General features: G+C 41.2%; 1 protein-coding gene across 2 annotated transcripts in view; it reads left to right on the forward strand.

The window, feature by feature from the left end:
- MIDEAS (mitotic deacetylase associated SANT domain protein) overlaps positions 1-22905 on the forward strand; it is a 54739-nt gene that overhangs the window by 24460 nt on the left and 7374 nt on the right. The window contains exons 2-13 of one of the 2 annotated variants that reach the window (XM_040601588.1): positions 2014-2119; positions 5392-7087; positions 12703-13020; positions 13983-14328; positions 14796-14862; positions 16462-16604; positions 17457-17560; positions 18943-19018; positions 20210-20298; positions 21426-21575; positions 21780-21950; positions 22344-22543. In XM_040601588.1, coding sequence (XP_040457522.1) covers positions 5627-7087; positions 12703-13020; positions 13983-14328; positions 14796-14862; positions 16462-16604; positions 17457-17560; positions 18943-19018; positions 20210-20298; positions 21426-21575; positions 21780-21950; positions 22344-22543 — 3125 coding nt within the window. In that variant the 5' untranslated portion in view covers positions 2014-2119; positions 5392-5626. The remainder of the gene's footprint in view (positions 1-2013; positions 2120-5391; positions 7088-12702; positions 13021-13982; positions 14329-14795; positions 14863-16461; positions 16605-17456; positions 17561-18942; positions 19019-20209; positions 20299-21425; positions 21576-21779; positions 21951-22343; positions 22544-22905) is intronic. The other variant, XM_040601587.1, reaches the window with a different exon arrangement.

Raw genomic sequence — 22905 nt, forward strand, 5'->3', positions numbered from 1 at the left:
AATTTCTGTTAGCTGGAGCAAGTTTCTTGTTTGTGATGCCCTGTAAGTCTCCAGTCATTTAAAAAAAAAAATCACAAAAGCCAGAAACAAGACCTACTCTGTTGAACGACCTCTGCCCTGCTCTTGCACTGAATGAATTACATTTTCTTTGCCCTTTCTGTGCGCATGTAAATAGTTCACCCAGTTTTTATCTTTTGCATGCAAGATTTAAGCCCATGTTTTCTTGCAGGACTGGAGGGAAAGTGGTAGCTAGTATCCTATATTCTGCTTTTGATTTTTGACTTGGTTTGTTGTGGGATCTTAGAAGTGAGTTAATTCCTCTATTTTTGTTCCTCAGCAGTAAAATGTGTGTCATGATTCTTTACCTGATGTGGGATTTGACCATAATAATGAGCAATTTAGAGAAGAAGGCTCAATTGCTCTGTCTCAGAAGGACACCAAGTAGCTTGCTGTGTTTGACTTAACCAAGAACATTTCTTACATTTTCTGTTCATCATCATTAAAAGTGATCGAGCTTCTTACAGGGGAGATCAGTGATTTGAGTTGCTGGCAGCAGGAGACTTTAGAAAGAAATTGTTCTTATTACTCTAAGTTGACAGATTTCCTGCAAGGAACTGTGACAGCATTGTTGCAGCTGGGGCTGAGAATGTACATTAGGTAGAACACAGGAAAACTTCATTTTTAACTTGGAAAAAAAACCCCTAAAATAGAAGTATTTTAGGAGCTAAGAGTAAAGTGGTGAAATAGGAGATGGTCTGTGGCCACTTGTTACTATTTTCCACATCCTTAACTTTGCCAGGGTTAGAGAATAAATCAGTCTTTCCAGAGTAATTTCTGCAGCATTCTATTGGAGAGAATTGTGTACAAATGATCTCAAAGAAGATTAGGAGTGTGCAAAATTTAAACTTGCTTATCATGCCAAATATAGGTGGTGTAGAAAATGAACTGAGCAAAGCACAGGACAGCACAGCCCTCAACAGGTGGGCTGAAGAGTAGAGTTTAAGGTTACTACAGTGTGTGAGGTTATGAACTAGCTGTGTGAAATTATACAAATATGCTCATACGTAGTGAAGAGAATATATAAAGAGATGGAATAATGGTAGGTGGTTATTAAATACACAGGCAAAAGGTTTTAAATGGACATAAAGGGATTTAAAATTAAATGGTTGCAACTGAGTGTTTTTAATTTGTTCTCAAAATCAAATAACCTTTTAACTTTAATTAAAAAACAAACAGAAAAAAAAACCAACGCACACCCCCACCCCCCCACCTTAAAAAGGTTTTATAGCAAACTCTCCAGGCTAATTCCAGGCTAATGATAAACAGGGACAAGATGGTTGCAACAGATAGGGGAATCCAAACAATTCTGTAGAACTTACTTTGGGTTGAATAAAATCTGCTAATGGGTGCTTAGGGCTGGTACCAGCCTAGTGAGTGCCTGTGAGTGCCCTGCACTCCTCAGATCTCTCTGCTTTTGAAGGACTTTATTAATTTGAGAACTGCACCCTGAATGCAGGCAGAAGACCCCTCCTTAGTTCTGTTGTATACTTAAGTAAGTCTTTCAGGAGACTGGCTAAATCTAGCCAATGTAGTGTTTTGTATGAGTTTATGACTTTCTTTAATGCTGTAGCGCAGATATGCTGGAGAAGTTTTAGCTAAAAGTGCTAACTCCGTCTTCTCTCAGTAAGGTGCCGTAGGTTACTTAATATTTTTTTTCATTTCAGAAAATACTGCATAAGTGCCCATTGGGTATATGTGTCTCTAATTTGACATTCTTTTTCGGTCTAGAAGAGAAAGCCTTGCAACATGTAAAATTCATTAGAAATCTGAAAGTATTTACAGTATTAAAGGAGGTGACATATAATTCATATTCATCCAAAGGAAGTTTTGAGAGATGTTTTTGCATGCCAAAAGTTCCTGGAAGTGAAAATAACTGATGATATTGCGTGAGAAATCTTAAGAGTTACTAAAACAGAATATACTGATGTTAGGTTCTGCTTTTTCTCTGTGCAGTGTAAAAGCAATGCAAGGTATCATTAACACTTCAGTATATTTGGAGGCAAGACACAGTATCTTCTGGGAATACAGTATCAGAACTGGCTCTGTGCTTTATGCAAAGGTAAGAAGTGGTCAGGGGTGTACTGTTCCAAAGTACACTTAAGCCTGGAAGCGTGTTGCCATTTTACTGCGCTACTGCAGGCTGACTCTTGTGCTGAAATTAAAGTAAAATAAAAAAAAACCAAACACAAAAAAAACCCAACCAAAAAAATCCACCAAAGCTAGTAATTGGCTGGGATGATGATAATGTGAGCTCATCTCTCAACCTCAGGGAGGGAAGCCTGCTTAGTCATAGGGCCAGCAGTGCTCAGCCAGTGAAGCAGCCAAGTGTGAGCTTTCCTGGAGCACAGTCATGCTGCAGCTTGAGCATTTATCGCTTCAGCTTAAACTATGGACTATTATTATTGGGATGACCTACAAGACATTTCCCTGAAATTTTTCCATATAGAAAGAAATTCTAAAAAGCTAATTTTGTGATGTGTTACTTTACCACCTAATACTGGATGCACCAAATCCCCCTTCCCCCCCCCCCCCCTTTTTTTTTTTGAGATCTCTTAGTTAGGTTTCACTTATTTTTGCATGCAGTTTGGAGAACGGAGATGTTCAGTAAGCATGTTTTGATCAAAGTATCTTAAATCTCTTTCCTCCCTGGTGATGGTGGTTTCACTATCCTGTTTTTTGTGCGGCTGTAACTTCAGTTGTTCTCAATCACTACAGTCTTAAGTATGAAGATAACTTCTGTAAGAGATACATAGTGTTTATAGGACTCCCTTGGTGGAACGCACATTCCTTTCCCTCCTCTAGTTTGTCTCTGAACTTTTTTTTAGAAAAACTTTGCATCTTAATACTTTCGTTATATCTCTTTCCTAGATAGGTGCAGTTCTAAACTGGTTTGAGTTAGGCTTTGCAATGCTTCTGGCTTATTATGTAGTAATGGAGGAAACAGAGCCAAAGTCCAAGTGGAGGTTCGGGGAGCTGGACCAATGCAATGTGTTCTTGCTAACCTGAGAGCCCCCTTTCTAAAGGTGTTCTGGATACTTGTGTGTGTGTGGTAGTTGCAAATCTCAGCCACCACTATTAAGAACAGCATGAGCTGTTTGGGGTTTTTGTTTGGTTTGGTGGTGTTTTGTTTTGTTTTGGTTGGTTGGTTTGGTTTTTTACAAGGGTTGAAAACAAGGACGACTGGAATTGTATCCCAGCTTTTGGGCAGTTATTGTTGCGATCTTCCTCACAGTGTAGAATATCTACAGCAGAGCTGCTAAAAGTTGTCTGGCAGGTTTATATTTGATCTAGTGTTAATGTCTTCTGATATACAGGAAAAATTTGCATTGTTTTCATCAGAATCATGTGACTGATGAATACAAAAGCACAGAAGCATCAGTAAAAGGAAAACTGTTACAAGATGGTCTGGTTTGGAGAGAAAAGTAGCTTGTGATGATTTCAGAAGGTAAGCTAGTGTCAGAAACCACTGTTCGTAGTATATACTTCAGTTACTGTGGTTTAGCTGTTATCTCTGTTACTCTCTCCTTGATTTTTACAGCACTGCCACATATATAACATTAATACTTCTGAAAGGCACATAGCAACCTTTCCACCTCTACATTTTTGCTACCAGGGACCTAGTTTACTGCTGTAGGATGTTTTTTCCTCTTCTTGTGAAGTTTTGAAATAGGAAAAACTTACTTTATGACATCCTTATTTGTGTACTAGTTGCAGTTTAGGGAGAATTTTCCATCTCACGTGTCCATAATTTCTTCTAGAGTTATTTTCATCCTGTTGAGAGAGGGCTGGAAAATGAGCTGAAACATTGTGCTTACAGGAGTGAGGCCCTTGTGATACGGGGTGGCAGAGGTCCACAATTTCTAGCCAAGACGAAGAGGGGAGGGAGCGTGGGGGGAACAGCTATGTAACAGCCTGAGGAAGTGAGTCACTTTCGCTCTGAAACACAGGCCCATGGTTCCAGTAGCACTGAAGCCAAACCTGGCCTCTGAGGTGGAAGTTGCGTAAGTTAATTTGAATTCTTTGTCTTTTCCTCCTCCTCATGCTCCCAACCCCACTCGGTATTAAAATCCGCACTGTAGCCAAATCCATTTAGAGGAGGTTACAGGTTACAGGACTTCAGTGTGCTGTAATGCTCTTGTTTTATTATTTTTCATTTTATAGAGAGAAGTGAATTGCAGGTTTTATTGGAGGGAATGTGTGTGTTAATCTTACCTGCTTCGCTCAAGAGAAATTTGGTTTTATAACAATAAAAGTAGGTGTTTAACAATTTACTAAAATCTTTCTGTAATACATTGGCAGTGTGGCTTGAAGTGGAAGAGTGCATAGTAATAGGGACTTCTACTAAAACTCAAGTTATTACACATTAGTTTAAGAATTTAAATGAATTCAAAAGTAAACTTTTTAGAAGGTTTTAGGTCCTAATAGAAACAATGGTGTATGTGTTAATACATTAGGCTTTAATCCTGCAAACTAGGCTTTTAAAGCCTAAGTTTGTGGATAGCTTTTTCTGTGGAAGAGTAGGGTAGAGTTGTCCTAGATTGCCTGTTCTGGAAAGGCTTTCTCCTATTATGTTTGTAGCTTTACACTAACAGATATTTGCTGGTGCCCTGGAGCAGCTGTAACAATCTGCCTGCACTACTTTTCCATGAGTGTGACCTGAGCAGGAGCAGTTGTTTTCAGCTGTTGAAGAAAGCATCTGAGAGGGCAACAGGTTGAACAGGCCCTGTCTTCAGTGCTTGGATGCTTGGTGGCAGTTCTTAATTGGAAAGGAACTGTAATGTTTGGGTTAAGGGGTGTGAACGATGGGCTGCTGCTGCCTGATCCTTTCCTTCACAACACTGAATTCAGCATCTTGCTACGTGTTTGGCTGCAGCTATCACGTACATGTGTGTGTTTTAGATGTCTTTGGGAAATGCGGCCTGAGACGTTATTTTTCTTTTATTGGCAAGTCACGAGCATTTTTTTTGTGTTGTGTTTTTGAGTTCAGATTAAAACCAGATTATTCTGGCTACAGGAAGCCGTAGAAGTAATTGGCCAGATGAGAGGGAGTTCAAAAGAAAAACCTTCGGGATGAGCTCAAGTGATTAGTCAGAAGTCTGCGTGCAGTTGGGAGTTGCATCATGCAAATACAGTGTGATATCTGTTTTGTAAACTAAGTTGTTTTGTTTTACATGCTTCTAGCAGGTCAGTTCTATTACTTCTTACACATGTTATCCTGATCTTTGTTTCCATGGGAAATGGGACAGACATATGCATTGTTGCTTATCGCGTGAGAGTTTATATACCAGTTATATCTTTTGATGATTCATTGCAGTTGCTTCTCTGTTTCAGGACCTGTAACTAAGTGGACCCTACTGACTTCTGAACCACAAAGGGTAAGAGTGAAAAGAAGTGAGAGAAGCACACAAAGAAAGAGGAAGTGGATGCACTTTCATCTGGACTTCTTTCCTGCCCTTTATTACTAGAACTGAATGGAAAAGAGAAACTTCCGTGCCTTTCCTCCCCCAGCCTCAGGGATGGGTGGATTGTAAATACAGTGCGTGCAGCTGGGAGAATAAACTGAACCATGAATCTTCAAGCTCAGCAAAAGTCTTCAAGCAAAAGGACTGGAAAACGAATTGCCTATTTTAATGACCAGGAAATAAATGTGTCATCAAAAGAACCACAGCAGCAGCTTAAGGAAGGACAGTTCTATGGTCATGGAGGGAATATACCTGTCTCCCAAACTATGGAGATGTCTCATGCAGGAGGATTAACAAGTGCCCCCAACAATGTTGCTTTGATGAACTCTGTTTACAATCAAGATAGGGGAGAATCAATGATGATGTCCCAGACAGTAACAGCTGTCAAATGGCAGAATTCACTAATGGGAAACCGGTTGCCAGAGAGGGGTGACAGCCACTGGCAGTCTCCACCTTCGATGTGGAACCACAGTATGGTTTTTGCGGGCAACCCAAAAGGGCCCCACTCCAATGCTGGTGCCCCAGGCTTCTATGGCCACCCAGAAGCCCTTAAAAGAAATCAAGAGAAAGGAGTGTTTGTGTCACAGCTTGACTTGTATGGAGATGCTGTCCAGCAGATGATGTCCCAGAAGGCTCAGCTGGAACAGCAAGCCCTGGTTAGGCAGCAAGCTCAGATGAATTCTTTTCATCAGATGCAGAAGCAGCAGCAGCAGAATCAAAGTCTGCCGTTACAGCCTTTCCAACTAGCATTTGGTCACCAAGGCCAAAAGCAGGGTCTTCCTGAATTATTACATGTCTTTCAAGAAGCTCCAGCTTCTTCCAGTCCAGCATTTACCGCCCAACAGAAACAGCAAGCTCTTCCCCAGCTACAACTGTTTGAAAATTTTTATCCTCAACAGCAGCAGCAGCAGCAACAGGCTGCCACACAAGCCTTTGGTCTGCAGCAAACAACTTCCATAGCACAGCCTCATGTGGCAGCAGCAGCACCTCAGCATCACATGATGGCACACCAGTTTCAGCAAACAGAGAGGAACCAGGAGCTATTCAAGGCTCTAACAGAGCAGAACCAACCGACGGTGCTACCTCAGACCCAGATTCCCTTTCCAAGAAGGTCACGGAGACTCTCCAAAGAAGGTGTCCTGCTGACATCTACAGGAGAAGTGCTGGCTTCCAAGCAGACAGAAGAACAACCTACCAATTTATTTCTGCATCACTGGCAAACACATCAGCAAGAAGTTCCATTACAGCAGCCACCTGAATCACTGGCCCACAACAAAAGTAGCTATTCACACCCCAAGAGAATAGATCTGGGCCAGAAGGATGTCCTGGTCAACAGTGAGCTGTGCCAGATGGAAACAGACAGGGAAGCCACAGCCCAGAATGGTAGAGATGGGGAGAAACAGGCAGCAGCAGCTGAAGAAACCACTCAGAGAACTAATGATTTTCAGGGTGTCAGAGGTGGTGTAATCCAGAGTACGCGGCGCAGACGGCGTGTTTCCCAAGAAGCCAATTTGTTAACTTTGGCCCAAAAAGCTGTTGAGCTGGCTTCTCTTCAGAATGTAAAGGTAAGGTATACATCCTTACCAGTATGTTTTGGATGACAAAATAGGGCTGAAATGAAGTGAACCTATGGACATATGCAGGATAGGATGGTACCTTGATGCAAGAACTTTTGTAGTGGTGCAAGGGCAGCTCTGGAGTGGTGGCATGTAAATTCAGCTTCTGTAATTCATAGATGCGGGAGAACAGACACCTCCTAGTGCAGTGAAACCACCTAAGGACAGTTTTATTTCACTAATACTGAATGTGATTTTAGCTCAGGGCTTCAAAATACGGACATTTGCAGCTTAAGCCTTAAACTGATCAGGAATTTAGAGACAAGTATAAGCGGTTCACTTGTTACATTGGTAAAAAGACACCATTATCTTCCTTTTATATTAAAAGACTACTGCTCACCTGCCGGTTTCTCAGTTTTAGCTATTGAGGTGTTTCTAAACTGTGCTATCCAAAAATTACCTAAGTTACATGTTCAGTATTTCCCAAATATTAAAAGCCTGAGGAAGCCTCACTTACATGAAGAACTTATACCAGACATAACAAAGGTTGATCAGGTATCCTGTTTCTGGGAATGACCTGAAGCAAATGTTTAAGAGATTGGTAACCTGAGGACAGAGTCTGCCTGTAGATGTTCTGTAGGGCTTGATGGGGTAGAAATTAGGGTTGGCCGATTAGGTAGTTCGCTACTTTCATCCTTTTGGTTTCCCGTCAGTCTAAACTGAACAGTATGTGTTCCATATGGCCAGATGACAACGTTCAATATTAATTAGCCTAGGGGAGGCAAGTGGTGAGACTTTTGCAGTTGGGTGAGGATTTCTTGAGGGCTTTTCTTAAGGTTTTCTTTCAGTTGTGGTTTGAGTAATCTTTCATTGAGTGTGTCTCATGAAAAGTAAAGATACACTTTTCTTCAGAAGCCTTGTTGCTAGAGGCTGTTGAAATACAGGTGTTAGAGCATGAGCTACTTTTGCCTACGGTTTCCCCACCTGAGTTGCTGTCCAGTCAGACAACAAAGGGAAGGTAATTTTATTCCCTCTGTTTCCCTTGTCATATTTTTTTTTTCCTAGTCTGTCTGTGGCCATTTTTTTCTCATCCCTTCCTTAGATGGATGGGTTATTTGAGTGAAAGAACTGAACTAATAAACAATGAGGCAACTATCCATAGCCTGCTCCATCTCTTGTACAGCAGACAGCAACCAGTGACTGTTGGCGCTGTCTTCAAGGTTTTTTTGCTCTAATTCCAGTTGAACAAGCAGATTTGATAAAAAATGAGTAGTAGTTAGCAACGTGAGCTATTTGATTGTACTCTCCCAGCCATTGTATGGTTTTATTGCAGGAAGGTCTATGATTCACATTCTGGTCTGATCACCAACACAGTGGCAAGAAAAAGCTAATAAATCATCTAGGAAAAGGCCCTGAAAGGTGAAGCAAGAAACTGGCTGTTTGAAGGCATGCCTGTTTGCAGCTTGATTTGTAATGTAAAGACCCATCAAAAAAGTGTTTTGACAGATGCTCTTTTGTTCTTTGCAGTTATGCAAGCAGCTTGTTTGCTTCTATGATGGCTCTAGCAGAACTCCTCTTTATGTTTAGATCTCTTCAGGCTTTCAGGATGAGGTTTTGAAAGATGTTAAAGCTCTTACCTGAGATCTGATGGATTTTACATCTTTCAAGGGGTTGGATATCACGTGAGGGAGAAAAATGAAACATGTTTAGTGGAGGAGAGTGGTCTGCTTCTCTTACCAGTGTCTTTCTGTTATAAAAAACCTAGAAAGTTCTCTAGTGGAAGTTATGTGGAAAGCTTGTAAGAAGGCCATAGGATTAAATTAGTGATGAAAGAAGATATGTTCATAATTTGAACCAGATGGTTTAACATTGCAACGTAGGTGTGTGTACCTTATACAAAACATTATTTTCAACAGCAGTAGTTGTCTCTACATGTAGTGTCACAACTGATGCTTTGCACCACAACTGCCCATCTTACTGTGCCTGCCTTTTTCAGGAGGTGGAAGCTTACTGCTGCTTACAGGCCATAGCAAATTCTCAACTCTTTGTTTTATGGTTTCATTTCACATGTAACTGTTGTATGCAAAAAGGCAGTGTAATTTGTTTTCTTTAACAGTGCAGAAAACTTAGATCTGAAATGGTAGTCTTAAGGTTGCCTGGATTTAGATATTCCTTCATGGAAGGTTGGCAGAGGTTTTAATTACCTGGGCTCTTTCCCCTGGCACAGGACAAGGCACTAGCTGCATACAAAAGAAAAAAAGAAATTGCAGTTCTGAACTTACCTCCTCCATGGACAAGCTTCAGTTTGACTGCAAAGAGAAGCTGCCTTTACTGTTAGCAAGGTGATGCAGAATGATGGCAGAAAGCACTGTACAGGCAGGTACTTCTAGAAGGGTGGTGTGGTTTCTTGTCTGATCACAGCAGTGACCTTGGAACAGCTCTTCCAGCTATCGCAATTGAGTTTTGTCTGTGAATTCTAAATTTTTTTAGAAACCACTTGAAGGATAGAAAGGATCAGTGCCAAAAAGACTCTGATGGGTTTCTGTGGGTGTTCTGGAGGACTCTTGATCACTAGTTCATCCTTCAATATTTATGCAAGAGTCTAAGTGGAAGTGCAACAAGTTGTGCTTACTGGAGTTATCCAGCAGCCCTCCTGCTTTAAATTCAGCAACAGAAATGCTGAGTTAGCTGAAAATCCCCTAGCAGTTTTACAAATGAAAGTCCTGTCACTTGTTCAGTGACTTCTTTCTCTTAACTGTTTGATTATGCTCAGGGGTAAGCAAACTATTTAGGGATCTGGAGCAAATAGCTTAATTCCAAAATCAGTTGTGTCCTCTCTTGGTAAACCTTAGGTATGTGTGATCTTTCATGACCAGAAAAGCCCTGGTGTAGACCAGAGCATCTTTAAGAGTGTCTCGATTGCTTATATTAAGTTCTCAGTGGTGCCTTCTCTCTGTCTTTACAACTATTCAGGTCTCCTCCTTCCTCATTTATCTTGAATTTCTCTCCCATCATCAAGGAAGGAGAGTCCTTGCTGGTTACCTCCTAATCTTGAAAATAAAAGGAACATGGTTAACTGATCATTCAGCCAGAGAAATGTGATATATTTTGTGTGACTACCTGTCATAATTTCCTCCTTGTGGTCAGGAAATTAGTTCATGTCTCTTGACCTACAGAGATCTGTGTAGCACACAGGACATATCCGAGGTTTGTAGATTGGTCAGAATTGGTGCTCGTTCATGTATTTGTGTTGTCATTACGTGTTTGATTGCTGTTAGCCTCTCAGATACCCAGAAAGTATGCCACAGTGCTTGCACTAGTAACAGCTACGTCAGGAGGGAAAAAAGTAACCTGATTAAACCCAAGACTTTTCTTGGCAGCGATCTAGATGTAGTATGAATGCACTGCTCTGAGCAGTGGTGCAAAACTATTGACTATGGATCTTACCGCCAGAAGGTGATCCCAAAGCTTTCCCAGATGTTTAACTAGGCTTCAGTAATGAAGGTGATAACAGGATAAATTTCCCTGATGAATGGAGGCCCATGTATGTCAGCATAAGCCGTATGTGAGCTGCTTTTTCAGGTATGGGCACAACTAGTCGAAGCTGGTGTTGGTTTCCATCACCTGTTTATATGTTGGGAAAGGCATCCTTGTTAGTCTCTTTCCTGAAGTAGTGGAGGGAGGCTACAAAAATCTGCAAGAGCCCCTTACTATCTAGAGGCAGTGGTGTGTAGTGACATATCTGTCAGCATGATGAATGCCCTCCAAACACAAAACTGATAGTCTCATGGGGAAATACAGGTGCATGTCACCAGCCTGGAGTGAAGGGAGGTCCTCGAGAGCTCATTCATGCCTTCTGCAGTGCAATCTGGAGCAGCTGATGACAATTGTGACTCTTCAGTTGTGTGTTCCATCATTGTGTGTGGTGAGGGCAGGTATCTTCAGTCTCTGTGAAGAAGCAGTCAGACTTCTAAACTGAAGTATCACTTCCAGGACAAACCTTTCAGTGCACACTTAGCCTTAGTCTAATAAAAGGTCTTGGAAGGAGGCAGTCCTAAATCTTCTTAGTGTGATTGATTTTATTTGCTCAAGCTTAGCACATAGCTTTTTCTTGAAGGCTTAGTGTTTCAGAGTGGACCTGTTTACTTACGAAAGTAATAAAAGTTACCAGGAGTCTCGGAGAGAGGCCAGAGCGCTTAACTCCAGGCTCTGACGCATCTTGTGACAATACAGTTGTGCTTCCCTCAATATAAATATAGTATCAGAGTGGGACTTGAGTCTCATGTCCTTCTAGCTATCATGGGTTGGCTCTTTGAGGGCCAGCTGGAGTGTGTTCTCTCGCTCATCAGTAAAACCAGCTTTCTTGATCTATGACCACAGTGAAATGACTGGGGATGTGTCTGAATCCTTAGGATGGAACCTGCTTATGCTAGCTTTTTAATCAGGATTAGGTATTCTTAATGGCACACAATAGGTTCTTTTTGAGGACTTTGGTAAATACCTTCAAAATTTTGGAAGTCTAGCTTGGAGACCTCTTGTCATACCTGAGAGATGGCATGCCTTAGTTTCCACCTACAAAACACAGATGTTCAGGTAGATTCCTCAGTAGATTGTGGCTCTGACAGAGGATGAGTTTACATACTTAATCCTATCCAAAGTCTTTCGAAACAGAGCATCAGGAGAGAAGTTCTGAAACACCAAAAGGAGCATCTTCTACAGTTTCTAGATTGCACTTCATAAGACCTGAAGAAGACTTTTTGCATCCCTGAAGAAAGGTGTTTTTAAAAGTTTAACATCTGGCTTCTAAGTGAGCTGGTAACCGCTTTTGAATTGAGAGCGGAATGAATATGTGGATAGTCATTTGAGGGACTAGAACTCACTGATGTGACAGTGCCTGAAACCATTTGGTATTACAGTACCCATGTGTTTATTCAGTAACTCACCCTCCGTTCCCATCTCCTTGGAGCTCATTTTTCTAGAGTTTCCATGAGTAAAAGAAAGCAGAGACGTGGAAGCTGTCTCTGCAAGAAGTGCACACTTGCAGTTAGGCCTTGTTGATTCTGCTGAGCAAAAGTCCTTCAGGCTCAATCCTGGTTAGACAACAAACCTGAAAGGCTCCAGTTATAATAAGGAAAGTTGCTTCTGTTGTGTGTATTGGAAAAAATGCAGCAAAAAAGCTAGCTCTGTTTTTTTGTATGAGAGATTTAATTAAGATTATCATGGTTTGGTCTTTCCTGGAATGGAGGTCCAATCTTTGAAATTAATAACCTGCAGCTTTTGATCATTACTAAAACTAAAGAATGTTTGTTGGAAGTTATATGGCAGGACACAAAAAAAATATATCTGGAGAATAATATGTCAAACCATAGGTAGTGAAGTGATACTGAAGAGTGATTTATACAAAGATTCTAGCAGTTGAGACTTCAGTCAGTCCTAAAGTAATCCTAAGAAATTTTGGTAACACTTTTGTGAAGTATGCTTTTGTTTCCTCCAGTAAGACTTTTTCAAACCCATTTCAGCTTGGAAATTGCATTGAGAAACTTGATACACACTGAAGGTGAGATATTCTCTGATTTATTATGTAAGTGCTACAGAACTTCTAAGGAATCTATTTGTCTTCTCAGGAACTGGATACTTCAGAAGAGAAGAAGAGTATGCAAATGGCTCCAGGACCTACAGCTGCAAAAAGTGTTGTGGAATTTGCCAGTTCTTCACCAGCTCCCAAAAGAGCCCGGGAAGATAACAGCCTTGTGCCTCTTATCATTCCTGTGTCTGTGCCAGTGAGAAAAATTGACTTGCAGAGCCTTGGAAAGGAAAAGTCTGAGGATGGAAAACTCCAGAGAGGCCAAACAAACGATCGAGCTCCTTGTGAACGCAAGCCTTCTGTGATAGTCACTCGGAGGCGATCTAATCGTAATACTAACATGGAAACCTCAAATCAGGTATGGATAGACTAAGAAATCAAGGGTGAACCAAATCTGTTAGATTTAATAACATAGTTTTTATCCATAAGCTCTTCAGGGCTTGAACTTGGAATGGATGTAGTCTGGGTACTGTGAATTGTTTTCATCATAATATTGCCATATATGTGGGTATCACTGGCTTTTCATGACCTAAAGCTAATGCTAGTACAACAAAGCATTGCCCCACTACTAAATAGTGAATAAAGTCAGATGGTCAATAACACTAGAATAAATTGCTGTCCAAGTAAAGACAGCTTTCTCCAGACATACACAGATAATAATAAATAACCTCTGAGTAGTGCACATATCTCTGTATATGAATAAAATACAAAGTGAAGATTTATTCTCAAGCAATTGAAATCTATTACTGAGGTTCTGAAGGTCAGCACTTGAGTGTTCTCCTTCAGTGGGATGCTGTTGAGTCAGGTTTTACTTTTCAGGGTTTTTTTTGTCTTTTGTATTCAGGAGTACAATAGAATGTTCGGATAAGAAAGAAATTACAGGCATCTGAGGCAGTTTCTTACGCATTTAAATTCTTGACCATCTAAGACAATATTGTTATATTGCCTTCTGTTCTCTTATTGCTATTTGGTGTGACCTTGTCTCTGTACCAGGTTTCTGCTACACTTTTATGTCCTTTTTTTAAAGCTACCGTGAGGTCATTCTCTTTCCAACCAAAGGCTGAACTGGACATATGTGTAGTTCTCGTAAAATATAGCTCATAAGCACTCAGAGCTAGTGTTGCTACCTAATAGTTCCTGTGGCCATTCCATTCCCCATCTTCTTCCTCCCTCATTCCCTTTGTGCTAATTGTTGAGGCACCCTCTGACTGTCCTGTCCAGATTTTGAGCTGCCACGAAGGGATGTTTTAATCTTGCTGAAGTTTTTCAAATTTCCTGAGATTTTTAAATGAAATTAAGTATGTAATTTTTTTCTAATAGCATGAAGATGCTGTTCCAAAGGATGAAGCAGAGGGCTTTGCCCGGAAACCAAAGCAGCGGCCAAGGCCTGAGCCCCTCTTCATACCACCAAAAGCTGGCACCTTTATTGCACCACCTGTTTATTCTAACATTACTCCATATCAGAGCCACTTAAGGTCACCTGTCCGTCTGGCAGATCATCCTTCGGATAGGAACTTTGAGCTACCTCCTTACACTCCTCCGCCAATTCTCAGTCCTGTGAGAGAAGGATCTGGGCTATATTTTAATGCTATCCTCTCTTCAAGCGGTCATTCAGTTCCACCTCCCATGACTCCTAAAAGTGCTCACAGAACTCTTCTTAGATCAAGTAAGTTCCGCTTTATGCTTCCTTTCGTGGTTAATTTATGATTAGGAGCTGTGGAGTGATAGGAGGAAGATCATGACTTTAGGAAGTGTGGTTATGTGGAAATGGGACAACTCCATCATAGTCTGGGGAGCTAGGATGGGGGAAATGCGATATTGCTTCCATCTGGGCACACATGTCAAGACGCATTTCCAAGTAATCTGCAACACCCCCTACTGACGTTCTTAGGAATGGAAAAGCCAGTTTCTCTTTAATAGATTGTCATTATCTTGAACCAAGGGCCTGTAAATAGTTATTACTGAGATGTAGATGGTGACTGGAAGGTACGTTCTTGGTTATCTTAAACTCCCTTAGTGTATAGCTACATAGCTATCCAGCTCTCAAAAAGGGATTAGATTTACAAGCTGTGTGAAGAGTGTATCTCAGATGTGAAGATGAGCTGTCTGAGCAGTTCTTTCTTTTCCTTGCAGATAGTTCAGAAGTTACCCCTCCTGTTCTTACAGTAGTGGGGGAAGCCACCCCAGTCAGCATTGAACCGTAAGTACCCAGTAGATTCTTAGCCTGGTAGTAAATGTGCTTCCTTTCTTCCTCCTAAACCTTCGAGCTGCTCCCTGTACAGTTGATGTATCTATTAGAAACATTAAAGCAATTCCTATCAGTGACTCAAAATATAAATTGTCTTCATAAAAATTATTCAGTAAGGTAGATAAAATTTATATGGGCAAACGCACCTTGTAATTCTGGTGATACTAACTGCTCTCTGTTAGTGCCCATCTGTCTCTGGGCTGAAATACTGTTTGTCAGCTAAAGGGGAATCTGTCCTTTTTTGTTGTATACAAACACTTCTTTGTATACTGTATGTTTGTTTCAGAGTAGGGAAATAATGCTTCTTTAGAGGAAGGCCAAAATGTATGGAAAAATGTAGTTAGCTCTCACGTTAACTGGCCTGATTGCAAGCTGTCCATGTGGTTATTAGCTGCGGCATAACTGTGAACATGACTTTGCTCCCTCGTGGGCTAGCTCAGTCTGAAAGCACTACAACTGGCTGCATACAGTGTGTGTGACCTGAGCTAATAAGCCTCATTAGTCTTTTTAGCTGGCTGTATGCTGGGAAAGCTCAGACATATGTGGACCCAGCAGCACTAGGGAACAGAGTTTGGAGATACTGAAGCTGAAGTTGTAAGCTCAGGCTTGGCGCCGGTCCTGTTAAACGTAAGCAGAGTAGGAAATGTCTCTGCACAGCCCTTGCAGACCCTCTGGGAGTGTTATCAGCTCAAGTTCGGTGCTGTGGAACTACAACAAGATAATTCCAATTCATTCTTACACTTAGGTTAGTGAACTCTTGCGAAACCTAAACGTGGAGATGCATGGCATGGAAACACCCATATGGCATAAAACCGCCCACATGGCTCTGCACTGCTGACTGTGCAGGCAGGAACCTGCTCTGACTCGGCAGTGTATCCTGTAACGTTGGAGATGTTTAACTCAAACTCTCCCCAGAGAAATACTAGATTTTTTTACTTTTTCTTTCAAAATTGCTTGTATTTTAAAAATTGAATGGAGCGTTTGCTGCCAATATATTTTTTTCTCACCCTTTTTCCATTTTTACCCTCCTGTTTGAAGCTGTTCTATGCACTTTTGACAGCAGGCTGTCCTGAGGAAATTTTCAATGGTGAATGAACCCAGATTATTCTTTGTCACTTTTGCAGATCCCTTCCAGACTGAGCCCATTCATGGAAATAAGCACATCTGGTGGTGTATAAATCTGTTTTGAAAATAGCTTAATTGATCTCTTAGTTGTTGGTTAATTTCACACTTATCCAGGGGAACCCCTTCTTGGACAGATATTTTTTGTTTCCCCCCAGGTTTTGACCTTTGAGCGGTTATTAGGGGATCCTAATTTAAATCCAGTTTCAACTGTTGTTGATAAGACAATGGAAACTGGTAATGAATGTAAAACCTCTCACCTTTTGAGTCATACTTATTGATGTAACCTACAACGCCTGAAAGCTGTTCATGCTATATGCAAGAGCTTGCTGCATTTCAGTTTCTTCACAATTAGCGCTTCTAGCAGAGATGGAGACTGCCTGGATATTGTAAAGGGGGCCTGACCGTTACTTTTTACGTTTTCTGTAGGCGAATAAATGTAGGAATTCGCTTTCAGGCAGAAATCCCATCGCTCCAAGACAGGTCTCTGGCAGCAGCTGATGAACATAAAGCAGAGCTGGTGTGGCAGCCATGGGGTGACCTGGAAACCAACAAAGTCACCCAAAAGAATGGTAAGAATGTGGAAGGCTGGTAAACAGGACTGAATTGTCACAGTTGTAGTAGGGGAAACCACATATCTACTGTATGTGTAACTTATTACTTAACTGGTAGCTCAGAGATATTAAGTTCGAGTGGTCTTGAAAACAGTCTTAGGAGTAAAACTCAGGTTGTGTCTGATGGGGCGGGGTGTGTGTGTGTGAGAGAGAGAATTCTATTAATTGAGATAAAATGGGACCATATGTTACTAGTCAGGCAGAGAGCAGCATTTGCTCAGTGAAGCTTCCTTGTCTTTTGCTAACATTTGAATGCCATATGCATGCAATTCCTGTATTTTCAAGGGGTGTTCTACACATAATAGCATTTTTGAGAAATCAAGTTATAGATGGAAATAAGGACAAGGAAGCGGCTAGTAGCAGACTTGGGGAGCTCTTGGTGCACAGGGATTGTAGCATGTGTAAATCCTGAAGGGAAGAGGAAGTAGGCAGGCTTGGAAGAAATCTTTCTGATGAGAGGGAGGAAAAAAGTGTGTTGGGAAATGGAAATTCACAGTATAAGGGGGAATTTGGGAAATTTCTGAGGTGAAGGGAGATGGGAAGACGTTACAGGAGGGAGGAGATTTGCAGAAAACTCCCTGTATAAAAAGTGCTGCGTGCAGAGTAATGCTGTATGACCTTGTGGTCTAATCAGTTCTTACGTTCAAATTTGACCCAGATAACTTTGCAAGGGCGTTCAACTTCGCTGAGAGTTTTACTTGCTGTTATGCCTAGTCCTGCTTCAAAAGAGCTAATTAATGTTGCAAAGCCTGTAGGAAAATCCATTTTAATCTTCTTATCTGAATTTGTTTGGTACCTTTGTGGAAATAGTGGAAAACCTGCTAGCTGCTGCCTGTTCAAGCATTTTTCCTGGGGCTGGAACCAACCAGGAGCTGGCATTGCATTTCTTACATGAAGCAAAGGGAAGCGTTCTGGTGAGTCTTCCCAGCTTTTCACCTTGATGTGGTCAAAGATGTTAATGAAGGCCAGGTAACCTGTCATTCCTGAGTGGAGAACCTTGCAAACTCCTTCCTATGCACATGGCTCCCACTGTTTAGTGTCTTTTGGATGTTCCTAAAGTGGGTTCTGCCTCATGTACAGCGCCATGTTCGATTACTGTGTTGCACATTTCCAACTTTGACATGTTTGGCTTTTTAACCAACAGACTGGTAGTCTACCAGGGTGAGCAAGCTGAGACTGCTAAATGAATCTTAAATGTTGTCTTCTTGGGAAGATGACCATTGGAAGGAAAAATAAGAAGCTGGAGCTGAAGTTGAGACGAAGCGCAGTGTCTTGCTCCTCTTAGTTTTTGGAAGCACTTTCTCTGTGCATGTTTATAGAATGGCTGTGCTGCTAATTTTACATCAGTACTGTAAGACATGATACACTTTCGTGAATGCCCTTTGACACCCCTGGAGGTAACATGAAAGAGCAGAGCATAGCGTACGGCACAGGGTTGTCATCCTTTTTTAGTTCTGTGAGTGATTTGACTTGGCATAAATCAGCCCTGTGGTCAGGACTACCCCGCACCTTTTTTGCCTGGCTGCTTGTTTCGTGTCCCCTGTGGTGTGCCAGCACTGACAATTGTGAGACTGTATTGACCTACATTGGAGAAGAGAACAAATAAAAAGTAACTTTTGTGCGTATGTGTTAGGTTTCTGCTAGGTAAGTTCCCCAAACCAGCCACCATTGCAAATGCTGTTGCTGGCATTAGGGAGGCACAAGGTTGCCCCTGGCTGCAGGAGCTCACTGTTAGGGTGGTGTAAATTGCTGATGGAAGCATGACTCCGTTCTTTCCTTCCTGCTAACTTTGAAAGCGCTTCCAATTTCAATGCAAAGTAAAAAGCAGCTTGAGAGGTTTGGGGTTTTTTTTTTTGATGAGGAATCTTTCAGTCATGTGAGTGCCCTGTTTAGTTTGAAATACTGCTTAGTTAAATGAGGTAAGATCACAATGACTCGAATGTTTGAGACAGACATCATTTAGGGCAGTGGTTTTGGATATGAGTATGTAACTTAAGCCTTCAGTAAATGAGAGGAAATTGCTGCATGGTCTCTATGGAATTAACTCTCTCCCAGTGCTGTGGTGGTTGCATTGGAAAGTGGCAATTCACAGAGACATGAAGGGGTGCTGGGAGCTTACCACTCACCTGTGAGACTCGGTGGATAGTCAAGAATGTGATGTTTAAAATTGTCCCAGATGTTAAACTGTGCTACCGTTCTTTTCAGTTAGCTTGCCAGAAAGGAGAGGATTAACAATTGTCTGATCTTTGTTTTGGATACCCCAAACACTAAATTAATTCTTTTATGTTTATCTTAGGGAGCTTTGACCAAACTGCTATTGAAGAGGCCAGTACGATCACCTACCCACCCTTTGGCAGATTATCACTACACAGGTTTGTTAACCAGAATAACTGTGTTGCCTGTCTATCATAAAGGAATCTTTTTATTCTTTTCTGTTCTTTTGAGAAACACTGTAACATTAAAGTAAGATTAAAAGACCGCTGTTCTCCCTGGTAAGCCAAACGATGGTCTGCCAGGAATTTTGCCTGTGCAAATTATGACACTTCTAATGTAAAAAACACTGCACCTCTCAGAACATGTGCATGTGTGAATTTGCATGTGTGTGTTCTGATTTTCTTCATGGGGAAAAGGGAATATGATCTCTTACATCAAGCCACAGAGAATGCAGAAAGATAGCTAGTACATACAAGAAAGGCTGTGGTAACCTCAGAACCACAGGCTCTCTGGCATGAATTTCCAGGGTGGAGTTAAAGAGGAAGTTTCATGGGAGGAGTTTTCAAGAGTTTCAAGTAGAAACCTCAGCCAACTTTTGATGTCTGTCAACCTTTCTGCAAAATCTTAAGTGCCATAAACGGCCTTTGTTTTGCCTTGTACCTAATTAGAAAATAGCTAGCCATGTAACATTAACTTCGGTGATTTAGAGTGGCCCTAGCCACCTGAAAGACTTGATGTAAGGTGGTGGAGAGACATCTACTAGCTGTGCAACGAACTGTAGAAATTACATTTCTTCACTATTGCACGCTCCTACTGTAATCGTTGAGAAATCGTACTTGAGTAGTATCTATAAGACAGGAGGAGATTCCAAAATGTGTGTGTTATTAGAGTGGAGGGTGCTAGGACAGTAGGAATATTTGAGATGTAATAAATCTTCAAGTACAGTGGATTGCTGCTGAAGGGGAAGATGCTGTTTTCCTGCCACACCATTTCCCTTGCATAAAATCCTATGACTGGGCCACCAGAAAGTGTGTCTGTCTATTTACCTTGCTGTTTTTTTGGAAAACATCTTAATTTATCTAATTGACTGGTTTTTGCAAGCTGAATTGAGTTAACCGGTGGGGATGAGTAATGGATCTAACACACAGTGATGAGAGGCAGGCTGAAGTGGAGCGGTAGGGGAGGCATTAACAGCAGTTTACAGTTATGCTGGATTAGGTATGGTGAGAGACTGCACCCTTGTGTGTGTGTTATTTGTCTTATTTAAGGCAAACATGAAAAAAAAGTACATAGAAGACTCAACATTTCAAATTTCAAGGGCTTCTGTTACGATTTTTTTTTTTCTATAGGATCAGACAAGTGGAAAGTTACTGAAAAAAAACTTTTCAACAAAGGCATTGCAATCTACAAGAAAGACTTTTTCTTGGTCCAAAAGCTTGTAAGTTACTTTTGTGTTTTTTAATGACAGCTAGGATACATTCTTATGTGTTCGTTCAGCATTTAATACAGGGAGTTCAATCTTAATTTTTATGAAACTGTGGTATTAACTCCTGCACTCAAAAAGATTTTGGGTAAGTTTTATCATCCAGCACAGCATAAAATCTCACTAGAAAGCTAGAACAATAGTGTGTTTGTTTTGCTGTCATTGTTTACTTAACCCTTGTACTTACGGCATTACTTCCAGTAGTCCATGCTGCAGGTATCACTTCTACAGGGTGTATTTAGAGCGTTGGTTGTGTTCCAGTACAGCTTAAATGGCTTGCTTATAAAACTAAATAGAAACACATCCTTGCTAGTGATGAAAAGGACCAAAGAAGGGTATGTGAATGATGCATCTTTTAGGATCTCTTTCCAGTTTTCTGTGACAATGACAGTAAAAATAATCCCTCCCGCCTATTTTCACGAGGTATGACACTTCAGTGCTGGGGAAATCACTGAAGGAGAGTGCAAACCCAAAAGCTGCGTATGTGTTTACTGAATAAATTCCCAAAAGGCATTCAAGTTGCAAAAGCCCAGAAGCTAAGAATATATTCCAAAACTTCAGGAAAATCAATGATAGAGAATATGTAGATGGTCACAGGTCTGTACTGATAATTTTCTACCACTGTTTGTGTATGAAATGCATGTGTCCGAAACGGGAAAGAGCTGCAAAACTTACTTTCCATTTTTGGATTGGTATTCTGGTCTGGTCTTCTGAAGTGCTGCTGGAAAATAAAGGTCCCCCATAAAACTCAAAGGCTTCTCTCAAGCCTGACAGCTCAAATGGAACATTTCGGAGGCTAAGCTTATGAAGTGCCAGGTTCTGTCACCTTTACGTTGACCAGCTTCTCTTTGGGAAGTTGGTCCTGTGGTGACCAGTGAATAACAGTGGCAATAGGGGATGGGCTGTGGGATGGGGCATGCAGGTGAATATGATGCAGAAAAGGCAGCTCTAACAGCAGCTGTAATGGAATGGAGCCTACTGAGAAAAGAAAAATATGAAGTGTATTTATTGCACCTTTAGTGATTATTTATAGGCCTTCTTGAAATCATCTATTCTGTTGGACTTTGTTTTTTAAACACTAGATAAAAACAAAAACAGTGGCTCAGTGTGTGGAATTCTACTACACATACAAGAAACAAGTGAAAATTGGTCGGAATGGGACCTTAATCTTTGGGGACATTGATGGTGCTAATGAGAAATCTATGAAAGATGAAGCTGAAGTTGACATCAAGGTAATTTCCTAAATTTTTCTCATCTCTTTTGGGCTGTGGTGTGAAGTCTGATTTTGTGTGTTGTCTCATTTGCTGGTAAAATCAAAAGCAGAAATGGTCTGGCCAGTGTGGAAGAGTCTAGACTCAGAAGCTTATGCCCTGTGTCTTGTAATGACATTTACTGACAGACACCAAAATTAACAGTTCTTTTATCTTCTGGTGAAGAGTTCCCATAGGTTTGCACGTGTTCTTCCTCCCAGACGGGACATTTACAGTGAAGAACAGGGGCATGTGGAGGAAGAGGAGGAAGAAGAGGAGGCAGAGGAAGGGGTGGATAACAGAAAGAAGAGCACGGTTCCTCTCAAAGATGAACAGACACTACAAGATGGTTTAATAGTAAGTAGCAGTAACAATAGTAAGTGCTGCATTGTGCGTGTTGTGCTTTCTATGCCGCCTGCACTCTGCAGCTAGTTTAGAAAATACCAGGTGCAGAGTTCCATACAGAAAAAGTTTCCACCTCTAACTTCTCCCAGAGCCAAGACTGGGCTGCGGTAGCTTAGAGTATTACTAGCAACCAAACTGTGTGCTGTGGTGGGAGAACTGGGATGAGTAAGGGAAAAAAACCCAATATAATTCTTTGTGGTTGGTGCGTGCATAGGATCATGATGAGAAATAGCCTGAAGACTTCCTCATTAAATTAAATAAACGAAGCACAGGAGCTCAGCCATTGTTTTCCTTCTGATGGTGGGTTTAAGTTCAGTTTGCCTTAACTGTCCCCTCTCTCCAAAGGCCAACGATGCAAATATGGGCAGTCAGGAGGCAATTGTCACAGGCAGAATTGGAAGGAAGCCAAGGGAGACAACAGTGAAGCCTCGAAAACCCATTATTGCTCCAGTGCAGAGGAGGCGGCGGAAACAGAAGATAAAATCAGATGCTACCAGTAAAACTCAGAACACAGAAAACACGTTTCCATGTAAAAAATGCGGCAGGTAAGAGCAACTCCGCTTCCAGCAATAGTCACAGGACTGCAGTAGGCCATCTCCTGTGGAAGTGTATTCTCAAATGAGCTTTCCTTCTTTCTATTTAGGCCAGAGACATTGGCCATAATTTTAATGACTTATTACCCTACTCATACTTGCAGATTAGGAATTTTTACATAATTGATATTAAGATACTACTACTTGGATAATTACCTGCTGCTGCTGACTGTTTTTTCTCAAATGGAATGAGACACTACCTGCATTTCAACTGTGTGCAGTATGTGGTGTTAAGCTGCACTCTCAAACAGCTGCTATATTGCCCCTCTATAATGCTTACATTTTTGTAATAAGTAATTTCTATATATTTGCTA

The sequence above is a fragment of the Falco naumanni genome, chromosome 7 (assembly GCF_017639655.2).
Source record: "Falco naumanni isolate bFalNau1 chromosome 7, bFalNau1.pat, whole genome shotgun sequence".
In the NCBI taxonomy this organism is placed as follows: domain Eukaryota; kingdom Metazoa; phylum Chordata; class Aves; order Falconiformes; family Falconidae; genus Falco; species Falco naumanni.